At 39.4% G+C, this 12308-nt stretch overlaps 1 protein-coding gene across 2 annotated transcripts; it reads left to right on the top strand.

Moving 5' to 3' along the window:
* The first annotated feature begins 180 nt into the window (after positions 1 to 180).
* Positions 181 to 11544, top strand: FBXO5 (F-box protein 5). 2 transcript variants are annotated; one of them, XM_038526359.1, is made up of 5 exons: positions 181 to 465; positions 6331 to 7048; positions 8228 to 8318; positions 9240 to 9419; positions 10683 to 11544. In XM_038526359.1, the coding sequence occupies exons 1-5, from the start codon at positions 459 to 461 to the stop codon at positions 10932 to 10934; spliced, it is 1248 nt and encodes a 415-aa protein (XP_038382287.1). In that variant the 5' UTR covers positions 181 to 458; the 3' UTR covers positions 10935 to 11544. The 2 variants fall into 2 exon arrangements, with proteins under 2 accessions (XP_038382287.1, XP_038382286.1); XM_038526358.1 differs by lacking the exon at positions 181 to 465 and adding an exon at positions 616 to 998.
* Positions 11545 to 12308: the final 764 nt, after the last annotated feature.

Genomic DNA, 12308 nt, shown 5'->3' with positions numbered 1-12308 from the left:
CGCGGCCCCACGTCTGCAGCGGCCGCCGCCGCCCCCGCAGGACCCGCCGCGCGCGCCGGAAGCCTCGCGCAGCCCCCGCCACGGGGAGAAACGCTGGGGCCCGCAGCGCGCAGGCGCCACCCCGCCAACTCCGCAGCCACCGCCCGCCACCAGCGCCTGCGCAGACGCAGAGGGCAGAGGGAGGGGCGAATCTGAGAGGGAGCGAGGAGCGCGCCTAAATCCTAGAGAGGCGGGCTAAGCCGGGCTGGGGGGCGGGCTTGTCTTCCGGAAAGTCTGGATTCCCGGACGACCGGAGTCGCCGCTCCCCAGACACCCACTCGTGTGCTGATCGAAGAAACTCGGCTACTCTTTGTACCCACTGGAGATCTTCAGACAGAAGCCGGAGCTGCCCTCAGGATGAAACTAGGACTGGCAGGAGACCCGTTCCCAGGACGGAAGGAAGCTTGGCGGGTTCACGCATGCGTGGTAGGCCACCTCCACGTGCGGCCGGGCCGCGGCCTCCCCGCGCTCGGAGGCCCCCCCCAGGCCCGCCCCCCAGGCCCGCCCCTGGCCCGCCCCTGGCCCGCCCCTGGCCCGCCCCTGGCCCGCCCCTGGCCTCAGCATCTTTCCGGACGCGCGGAGCCTGGGAGAAGGAGGGAGCTTGGACCTCAGGGCTCGGCCCCGCCTCGGCAGCCTCCGATTGGGCGTGGATGAGGACGTCCCCTCCCACCGCCTTCCGATTGGAGCGCGCGTGCAAGCAACGCACCCCATTGGGCCGTACGGATTTGGGCACCAAATTCAAAGATTTTAAAATACCAGCTGGCGCCTTTTAGGAGCTAAGCCCTGTGAGGCGGCCGGCCGGGTCCTCTGCTGTGTAGTTGTCTCCGCACCTGAGGCCGACCCCACTTCCACTGGCATGAGCCAGCGCCCCTGCCGCTGCTCCCCACGGCTCCCCTCCGGTTCCTGCCGCTGCAGCTACAGCGCCCTGACAGCCGCCGGGCGCCCTCGCCCCTCCGACAGTGAGTGAGGAGTGGGTGCGGGGGGCACGCGTTACCCGAACGGGGTGCGAGGGTGGAGGGCGGCTGCGACCGAACCGACCCCCCTCCGGGGTCCGGGCGTGCGACCCACGCGGGGCCGGGCCGGGCCGGGCCGGGCGGGACCCGGCGGCGGGCGGGCGGGCGGGCGGGCGGCGGCGGCGGCTCCGGCTCCGGGGGCCGGGGGAGGGAAGGCCAGGAGCGCTGAGGCGGGGTGGCGGGCGCGGGTCCCATCTCCCACGCCGAGCCCGCGCGCCAGCCCCGGCGGAGGTGTAGGTCCCGGCCTTTCGGGGCGCCCTCTTGCCCTTGCAGGATCTACCTATCCTTGTCCCCACCCCGCTTGAAGAGGCGCCAAAGGCCCCCTCCCCTCCCCCACCCCGGGGCCTGGGCTCTGACAGGGCTCGCGAGCCGCGGGGCCCCGGGGCCCGGCCAGGTGCCTGCGCCCCACTCCCTCGCGCCTTGTCCGTGTTCGCCCCGCACCCTCAGGTCCGCAGGCCATTTGCCCGGGTTTTCGCTGCCTCACTCTTGCTGGCGGGCGCGGGAGATCCTGCTGGCTTATCTCCCGCCTCCTCCACACGGCCCGCGCCCTGAGGGGCCACCTCCCCGACCCCTCAGGGTTTCCATGGTCTTACCCCTACCCACTCCCGCCAAATGGAGGGACCCCCTTGTCGGGCCAAGCTGTACTAGGATGTTCAAACAAAAACATTCTTTTATTCCTCCATTTCTCCCTTGGCCCAGTACTCCTTGAGAAGGCCTGGGGTCAAGGGGGGGGGGGGTGGTAAAGCACTTTTTAATACAAAACCGTGCATTTGCCCTTCTGTAGCTGATTTTCTGAGAACTGAAGAATTGGTTATTCTTTTTTCCTGTGCTTCTGAAGAACTAGATCGTCCTTTATTCCCAAACTCGGATAGAGTGGAAGGCACTCAAACGGTTATTTTCATCCTCTTTGTTGCTATCTGAAAAGAGATCCAAATGCATTTATTTTGCCTCAGAAATACCTTTTTTTTTTCCTTCAAACTAGCAATTCGAGTGTGTGATATTTGGGAATCAATGAAAGATGCCCCTTTGATTAGAAAAGGAGTCTAGAAGAGTTGAGGAAAAAAGTTTTTTAACAGGTTAAGTCTATTTCCAGAAGCTCCTCATGAAGCTCTGAAGCTTGATGGCTTTAAGAAGCAGTGTTTTATTTAATTACATTCGTCTAGTATTACCATCTTGCTCCTCAGAATACTTGCTATCTCCATGAATTTTATTCTCTGTTTACAATTTGAGAAAATAAGATTAAAAGCTTATTGCATCCGAGCAGTTTTGAAGACAAGCTTTCTAAAATTTTCTCTTAGAGATTATGGTTGATTGGCAGTTTATGGCTGCAAGCCTGGGGGAGGGGGTGTCTCAAACTCTTAAGGAATAGCCACGCCTAACGTTGGGCACATGGTGATTATCTTGGAGGTATTGCAGATTGTAGAACTTAATCATTAAACGTTGGGATAGTTGTAAAAATTTTTAGGCATTGTAGCTTATTTAGCTGTGGTATTTTAATATGGAATGTCGGCCCTGACTTGGAAAGTTAGATGGAAGGTCAGTTGTTCAGTTGACCATAATACCACCTTTTCGTGATTGGATGGTGGGTTGGTAAATGAGGTTCAGAAAATGCACTATGTTGAATCTTCACCAACAACATAAGGTAGATACTAGTATCTACATTTTAGAAAAAGTGAAAGGAACTAATTGAATATTTTATGTCACAAAGCTGTGAAAAAGCTAATATTTTTACTTGGAGTTGGGTCTGATTCCTAGAAAAGGCATATGATACTTTAAATATATATATATGTTTTATATATATATATATATTTAGAAGTATATACCGTGTAGAATGTATTTTACTACTTCTGAAATGTTCGTGATTTGCAATGAAAGGATTTGGTTTAAAAATGTGATAAAAATACCGTATGTGTGATGGGACTGCCATGCATTTAGTTCAGTTTTGTTTTTAACCCCATTTTATAGATGAGAAAATGGAGGCTTTAAAAGTTTACTGCTTTAGTTTTCCCTGATTCAGCAAGTAACACTTTATACCTTATATACTCAAGACTTAAACCCCAGGATATTTTTTTTTACTCCACCTTTCTTCATTCACATCCAAAGCATCAGCAAGTTCTGTTGACTCTCCTTAAATAGATCTTAGACCCACCCAGTTATCTTCATTTCCACTGCAGTCATCCCAATATCAGTTTACCCAATTCTCTGGACGCCTGTGATAATACACTGCTAACTAGCCTTTCTCTTTCCACTTGTACCTTCCTACAGTCCGTTCTCTACAGCTGCCAATGATCTTTTGAAAATGTAAACCGGATATCTCAACTCCCGAACCCTTCAAGGCTCTTTATTACACAATGAATAAATCCAATCTACCCTAAGAGTCTACAGACCATTCTGCCTCTCCAACTTTGAAGTATATAACATAATTTTACATTTTAAAGCTAAATCCACCATCATCCAGATTTTGGAACCAATAAAAGGAACCAGAGTTCCTTGAAGAAATAAGTGATTCCAGGGCTGGAATAGGAAAAATACAAGATGAGCCTGGAGCATCTTGTCATGCCAGAAAATAAGAAATGCTCCAAAAATAAAACAATGGATATATTATAAGTGGACATGAACTTAGTGAAAGCTGAAACGATGTCAGCAACAACATAAGTAATGCAGTATTGGGTTATAACCCAAAGTCCATGAGCCTATACTTTTATCTCACTTACAAGTGAGGCAGTGGAATGAGCACTGATTTATAGTCAGGAAGAGTAATCTGACTCTTAACTGCCAAAATGTGGGCGAGCTACTTCATTCAGTGTCGTCATTTGTAAAAATAAAGTAATATCTGTCTCCCTACATCGGAAGGTAATGAGGACCAAGTGTCTGAAAACAAATTGGAATTGTAAACTTCTAAGCAATTATAAGATGTTTGAACCATCATTAAGTCTAAATTTTAAAGAGCTGTTCATATTCAGAGTGGTATTGAATGAAAGGGTTCTACAGCATAGTTTCTGAGTAACTGGGTTCTAAAGATGAGCAGAGAAAGAATGCCTTTGAAAAGAATTAACAGTTTCTAAAGTACAGTTTCGAGCCTCTTCCCTTTAGGCAGCCAAATAAAGATGTGTCTTTGTAGGTGGCTTCAACTTCTTTATTCTCAAAATGTGACCATATGTGAATTGTACATAATTCTTGAGAGGCAAAAAATCAAAACAGTCATTTGGATTTTTTTAATGTGGGTGGAAGGGAACCACTCAGAAAAATGTGTTCTAGAGTTATGTTTAATGTTGGTGTTAGAAAATACGTGTTTATTTGCTTTTTATGACCTTGAACTTAGTTTGAAACTAGTTTTTAGGACTAGTCCAAGGTTTAGTGTAGTCCTGGAGTATCTACTATGTCTTTCAATGTGTTCAAGAGACTTGCCTACCTACAGGTAACTCTCTTTTAGTACTTAAAGGTTTTGTTCTAAATAAAAACTATAAAATTAACATAGAGTACCAATATTTAGTATAGACTAAACAGACTGGTACATACACTGACAGGATAAATTAACTACCTATGATTGGCTTGCAGAGGGAATAGTAGGTCTGAAATGCATTTGAGGTATATACTATTCATATACTCTGCCTTCAATAATACTAAGTGATTTTCTTGAACCCATTTACTATATTCCTTCCCAGAATTGTGCTTTTGCTCAAGTTAACCTTCAAATGAATGTTTTTTCCAGCCTCGATTGCCTGACAAAATCCTAGTAATTCTTTAAAACAGTGGTTCTCAACTGAGGAATGGTGATTTTGACACCGCTGCCTCCCCCAGCCCAACATTTGTCAATGACTGGTGACTAGAAACGTTTTTTTATTGTGCTATAGGGAGTGGGGCTGCTAATGTCATCAAATGGATAGATGAACTTCTAAACATCCTAAAGTGATGCTGAACATCCTAAAGTGCACAGGCTAGCCCCCAACAACAATTATCCAATCTAAAATGTTAGTAAGGCAGAGATTGAGAAACATGGCTATAAAGATATTTTTAAATGCTGCCTGTTCAGTAATAGCTGATTTCTTAGGCTGTGGGGGTGGTAATATAACCCTAAATAGGTGTTTGGGTTTTTTGAAGCTTAATTTTGAATTCTCTGAAATGTAAATTCTAATGAATGATATCCAGAAATAATTGCATGGTTTGTTAGTAGTATCATTATTTGTTTTTCCCTTTTATGCTACTTATCATAGATAGCAAGTATATTATCTTCAGTTATTTAAAACAACTGAACAGTAATGCACACCTGCTGCCCAACCACCCTCTTCTATCTTGTCTTAATGCTGATTATAGTGTTGTTCTATTTTTACCACATCGTCTCATTGGTAGCTGAACTATTCTTCTGGCTTTTTGGTTAATTAGTCATGAGAAATCTTCCTTCAGTAATTGAAGATTTCAGAGTTTCTATTTCTAGCACATATTAGGCAAGATAAGGGAGATGTTCCTGTGCTTGAGTTCACTATCCAGCAGGGTAGACAAACACCTTAAATATTTATCAGACTCACATATACCTCTGATCCAAATTAAACTTAAGAGATGAGACTTGTGGGAATTCAGGTAGATTTTAACTTGTAGGTGTTTAAATGTATTGACTTTCAGTTCTTTTTCTAAGCTTATCAAAAATTTTTTTTTTTTTTTTTTGAGATCTTATTTATTTATTCATGAGAGAGGCAGACTTGGGCAGAGCGAAAAGCAGGCTCCCTTGCAGGGAGCTGGATGTGGGACTTGATCTTGGGATCATGTCCTGAGCCAAAGATCAGCACTTCAACCACTGAGCCACCCAGGCATCCCTACTTATAATTTCTTGATTAATTATTGTAAGGCTTATAATAATTTGTAATGTCTAAGTCTTATACAAATATTTATTACCTCAAGGATTTCTGACTTCAGACCCCACCTGATGTATTATTTCCTTATTTGTTCCATAAGTACATATATTTATTAAATAGTCCCTTTTTCCAGTATTTTTTACTCAATCAGCTACACTCTAGAAGTCAAATGTTACAATTATACTCTAAAAGCAATCTTTTTAAGTACCCTTTTAAGAGTAAGATGTATGTGCTTATTACTAAAAGATTTAAATACTATTCATTCATGGTCACATCTTAGTAAATAAACTTGGATAATTTCCCAGCTACGTAGGCAATACATAGTGCTAAGAGATTGCAAAGTAATTCTACCTCTCTGTATCCCAATCTAAGAAGTAGAGATGTGTGAAGATTTTGTCATTAAGTAAATTTTTTTTGTTGTTTTACAGGTTGTAAAGAAGAAAATTCCACTCTTTCTGTCAAAATGAAATGTGATTTTAACTATGACCATATTCATTCTGGACTTAAATTGTTAAAGCCTGATGACAGTGGAAGACTAAGTTCCTATACTCCTGCATATTTGGAAGGTTCTTATAAAGACTGCATTAAAGACTATGTAAGGTTATCAGAAATTGGGTCACCAATTGTGAGCCCCAGGATTGTAGAACTTGAAACTGAAAATGAAAACAAGCCCTTTTATAACAAGGAAAATCAACATGTACAACAAATCCTTAATAGTTCAAATGAGATAGAAGAACTAGAGACCAGTGGACCTTATGAAGACAGTGGCTATTCTTCATTTTCCAAGCAAAGTGGCTTCAGTGAACATGAAGAGAGTAGCCTTCTGTTGGAAAATTTCAGTGACAGTCCACAGTCTTGCTTACAGATGCAAAGCCCAGACCAATATCCCAGCAAGAACTTGCTGCCAGCTTTTCATCTTGCAAAAATGGTTTGTTCAACATTAAAAAAGAATGCCAAACGGAATCCTAAAATAGACTGGGAGAAACTAAAGGAATTTATATCTAGTGAAAAATTCAAACTACCAAATTTAATTGGCAGGAAAATGGGCTTGGAATGTGTAGATATTCTCAGTGAACTCTTTCGAAGAGGACTCCGACATCTCTTAGCAAATATTTTAACACAGCTCAATGATATGGACTTAATCAAGTAAGTATGATTACCTTGAGTATTAGTAAATGCACTGAACATTTTTGCTAGATGGCTTAGCACAACCAGCTCATACAAAGACGTAATAGAATAGTCTTGCATTGTTTAATTGAGGTAATGACTGCCTGATGTCTGGTATTTGACCACTTCGATGCCACTGAGGTGAAAGAAACTTTTTAAAGTAAGCATTTAATCCAGTTATTTCACATTTCATATTTATACTATTAGGAAGCTATTTTTGTTAAATTAGGATTTTTGTTCCTTTTGGTTTGAAAAGTTATAGTATGTAAGCTATATCATACATGCTTAATTATTAAACAGTAGCCTCATTCTGGCATATAGAATCAGTAGGCTTTATGACTTCTACCATACTTTATGAAACAGTTGCTGATGTTTTAGGCCATTTTTAATGTAGGGCTCTCTTTGGTTTGACAGTGATGAAAATATGGAAACTCACAAATGGATCTGATTATAACTCTTAGACACCTCATACTACCCTTCCTCATTCCACCAAAGATCAGTTAGGATGAGGTGACAGATTTAAGATAATTATACAGACTATTGGGTTAGATACCACTCAATCAGATTCATTTTGAGCTTTTTGAAAAATTTTTTAGAGAAAGCAAGTGTTACTCTTCACACTGGTCTTTATGAAATAGAGCTAAAGCAAAACAGGTTAGTGTAGATTTTTATTGTTGGCTTCGTGGAGGATTATTGATACATTTTTTTCGCTAACAAAATGGATTCTTGAAGTTGATGTCTACTGATAGCATTGTGTCCTACAAGACTTTGAAATTTGCATACAAATTTTTTTGATATTGAATGGTTCACATGTGTCACATATACAATGGGGGCGACTACTTACTTGATACTTGCAGATATTTGGAAAAAATGAAGTACAAAGCAATGGTTCTTAAGCCTGGATGCACTTAGAATGACTTCATAGGGAACTTTTAAAAACAACCCTGGCCCTCATTTTAAGCCAGTTAAACTCAAATGACTAGGCATGGGATATCCTTAAATCTTAAGCATCCCAGGCAATTCTAATATGTAACCAGGTTTGAGAAGCACTGCTAATAGAAATGTTTCTTGCACTGTTAATGTTTCTGAAGCATATTCATTCCTCTTAGCTCTTTGTGATGCTTTAATTGTTTCCTTCATAATCTTTTACTTTTCCAGTGTGTCTAGAGTGAGCACAACTTGGAAGAAGATTCTAGAAGATGATAAGAGGGCATTGCAGTTGTACAATAAAGCAATACAAAGAGTTACTGTAAGTCTTTGGAGTTGATATTTTCATTTTAAAATATAACACCTAGTGCTCTTTACTTTTACAAATAGGGAAAAATAGGACAAAAACTGGAAATCCTTTAAATTCACAAAGCACTTCTGCTTTTCATGACAACTGTTTAAACAAAATTCAAAGATAAAGGGAAAAGAATACCACCTAAGTAATTTATTTCTTGGGTTTTTCCTGGAAATGGAATGTCCGGAAGTACAAAAGGGAAAATTGGTCAGTTCTTTAATAATGAGAGTTGAGCATATAGTTAATCTTCATTGACATCTATGTTTTTTCAGTTAAATTATCAAAATATTGATTCTTAATGCAGAAGGGAATTCATTTCCCTTCCAAAATACTTGGTAATTTTGAAGATGTTTCTGAGAGTATCAATACGTGTTTGAAGTTTCAAGCCTAGCAGTTGTCAGACATGGGTCTAAATTTTGGTCCTGCTACTTATTTTCTGTATAACTTTAGTCAAATATTGGTTAAATTCTCCAAGTTCAGTTTCTTTATTTTGATAAGGTGGTATTAATGGAAAGTTTTCTAATCTAAAAGGTGGTTTTGAATCCATCCATGACACTGCTATGACACTTAAACATGACTATTGCCATTTACTGGTGGTGAAAAGAATGACTTTGTTTTGGCATTAGTACATGTACTAAACACTATGTAGACTAAGTATTTAAAGTGCTTTCTCATAATGTCTGGTTTGCAATTTCTGTCAGTATTATCTATGTGAATTGTGTGTAGCTGTATTTAAAGCATTTGTGGGTAAATTGGATGTACAGAGAAATCTTTTACATTCTCATTTGCCTCTTTTTTACATGTACAAACAATAAAAATGCCTGATTGTGGAGAATAAAGGTGAATTTTTTTTTAAGTGCTATTAAAGTTTTCTTTTTTTTTTTTTAGGAAAAGAGCATTAAGTTTTCACCACATGCTTCAACAAGAGAATATGTTATGTTCAGAACCGCATTAGCTTCTGTTCAAAAATCAGCAGCCCAGACTTACCCTAAAAAAGGTGCTCAAACCAAGTTATCCAATCCAGGTGATCAGAAAGATTCTTACAGTCGACATAATGAATTCTCTGAGGTAACTTTTTGTTTGTTAATAAATTACAAGATACTGAGCATTAAAGTGATTTATTTAAGACTATAGGAAATTATTAATGTAGATTTTATCTTCTGTCCCTTTCATTCTACTCTCAAAAATGTTGGCCACCAAGAAACCATTTGTAATTCAAGTAATCAAACTAGGAAAGTATATAAAGTACATCTTTCTGTGTAGAAAATAGATACCGTTTGACATTATGACAGTTCAGTGATGTTAAGATCTAATTTGGAAATACTAAGAAAACCTTGATTTTAAAATTTCTTATACCAAACTGTTCAATATACATTTTACAATTGCTGCCTTTGGTATCTGAGGAACAGAACTAAACAACACAAAGGCCAACTCTCAGAAATTGAAGCCTTCCTATTGTATCTTCAAATCATTGGGTAATGTGTATTAGAAGTTCTACTTAACACATGGATAATTTCTCAAGCTTAATTTTAAAAAACTGATCTTATCTAAGAATACATATTTGAAGTAAAATGTTGACTGCTGACTGCCTTCATGTTGGTCAGTAAGTATAAGTGACGTATAGTGAGGTTTAATTTTCTTAAGTGTTCAGGTCACCTGGGTGGCTCAGTGGTTGAGCATCTATCTGCCTTTGGCTCGGGGCGTAATCCTGGGGTCCTGGGATTGAGTCCTGCATCAGGCTCCTCACGGGGAGCCTACTTTTCCCTTGGCCTTTGTCTCTGCCTCTGTGTCTCTCGTGAATAAATAAATAAGAACTTTTTAAAAAGTCTTAACTGTTCATGTAGTGACTAATATATGACTTCAAAAAACATTGAGCATCTGCTGTTAGGAAATTTGTGGATAAGAAAAATATGGCACCTTTCATAGCTTTCCAATCTAAAATGGACAATGGCTACATAAAAATAAATTCCATACAATGTGGTAGGTACTTCTTAAAAAGAGAGAACTAGAGGTGAAAGAGCAGCCAACTCCAGAGTGACACTAGGAAGACTTCACAGTAAAGATGGCATTTAAATAAGGCATTGATGTGTAAATAGCATTCATGAAATAGAACATATTTAAAAGTAGCATTAGGAAATGGCCACTAGACCAGTTAAGTGATATTATGTCATTCATTGAACACTGAGCTACTTAAGAGCAGGAGTTGTCTTATGTGTGACATGAGTCCTTTCTTCATGTATTGGTGAAGGTTCAGAGGTACCCTTCTTATTTTTTCTAACTAAATTACATTTAGTCTCACTAAAATTTGTTTATGGATTTTCTTCTTTCTAGGTTGCCAAGACTTTGAAAGAGAATGAAAGCCTTAAAGCCTGTATTCGCTGTAACTCACCAGCAAAATATGATTGCTATTTACAGCGGGCGATCTGTAAACGAGAAGGCTGTGGGTTTGATTATTGTACAAGGTGCCTATGTAATTATCATGCCACCAAAGAATGTTCAAATGGCAAACCCCTAAAAACCAATTATAAAACCGGTCCTCTGCCTGGTACTAAGAAAAGCAAGAAGAATTTACGACGATTGTGATGTCTTGTTAATAAATCAATTGTACCTGATCATGAAGGTTAGTTAGGAAATGTTAGGTTTTAATTTAAAAATGTATTGTGATTTCCAGTTTTGTGTTGAAATCAATGTAGTACAGAATTTATGCCCTGGTGAGTAAAGAGAATATATAGCCTCTTAAAGTATTTTACAATTTAATGTGAAAAAGTTAAAAATTCTCAGCATGAATCAGAAAATTTAAATTTTAAGAAAAAAGGAAAACTAATTCGTTATCTGATATTTGTGATACAGGGATAAATTAAATTGATTTAATTTTTATGGTAAAGGAAGGCCATGTAATTTTACCTAGATAGTCTTAAATATATCTTGTTTAACACCTAATTAGCCTTTGAGACATTTTATTCTCCTTACCAAATTAGTATTTATCAAAATAACTTCTGGAGCCTATTTAAATGTTTTGTCATCTCTCTTTAACCTCTTTTTCAGTGTGTCTCTATTTCCCAAAATGTACCCCTTGTGAAATCTTGTTTTTTTTTTTTTTCTTTTTGTAATGTCTATATTTTAATATTTTTGTACATATGTAAAAATTGTATTTTTTATGTCAAAGTAAGAAAATAAAGATCACTTGAATATATATACATGTAAATGTAAATTTTGTACCTGTTATGAATAAAATTATTACAAGCTTAATCAGTAATGTGAACTTTTTACTTTGATAAAATTCTTAATCTTAGAAACTGCTAAATTAGGAAACTGTAGGAGACTGCATTTGTATATGTGAAGACAGAGTTGGCTCCACTTGTGTCTGCTCATCTGGGAAACTAGTGACATTCCCAGTTCCATTCTGATCCCAGTATCCTCCCCACTTCCAATATTTTAGTAGTGGAATTGGGTCTTGAAATAAGTATCTCAGGATGATTCAATGCAAGACCAAGTAATACTTTGAAAATTACTAATATGTTAATTCAATTATTACTAAACCAATTAAAACTATGAGTTAAATGGCCACATAAAGATACTAGGAAGGTTAAAAATATATAAAATAGAATGCTATCTTTGCATTCAGAACATCTGTGCTGATAAGAGTCCAAGATAAGTGTACATACATTTTTATTCCTTAATTCTAAACTTGAGTATGTTTTGGTTTTAGTTAGGATTATGGAGAAATTTAAAAAATTTGAACTCAGGCAAAAATCCTAAAAGGTTTAAGAGTGGGCCTCATCCTCAATAGAACTTCAAAGACTCAAGGCTTTTGCCCTTCATCTCAGCAGAAGCCTAAAATAGAAGAATTGTCTTAAATGGATATATGGGTGTGTCTTGTCCAATTAAAATGCCCATAAATTAACAGGGACATAAGCAACTATTGAGGTAAAATTGACAAAACAGTCAACATTCAAA

This window comes from Canis lupus, chromosome 1, assembly GCF_011100685.1.
Source record: "Canis lupus familiaris isolate Mischka breed German Shepherd chromosome 1, alternate assembly UU_Cfam_GSD_1.0, whole genome shotgun sequence".
NCBI lineage: Eukaryota > Metazoa > Chordata > Mammalia > Carnivora > Canidae > Canis > Canis lupus.
Note: the sequence above shows the minus strand (reverse complement) of the source record. Positions and strands in the feature narration are given on the sequence as shown.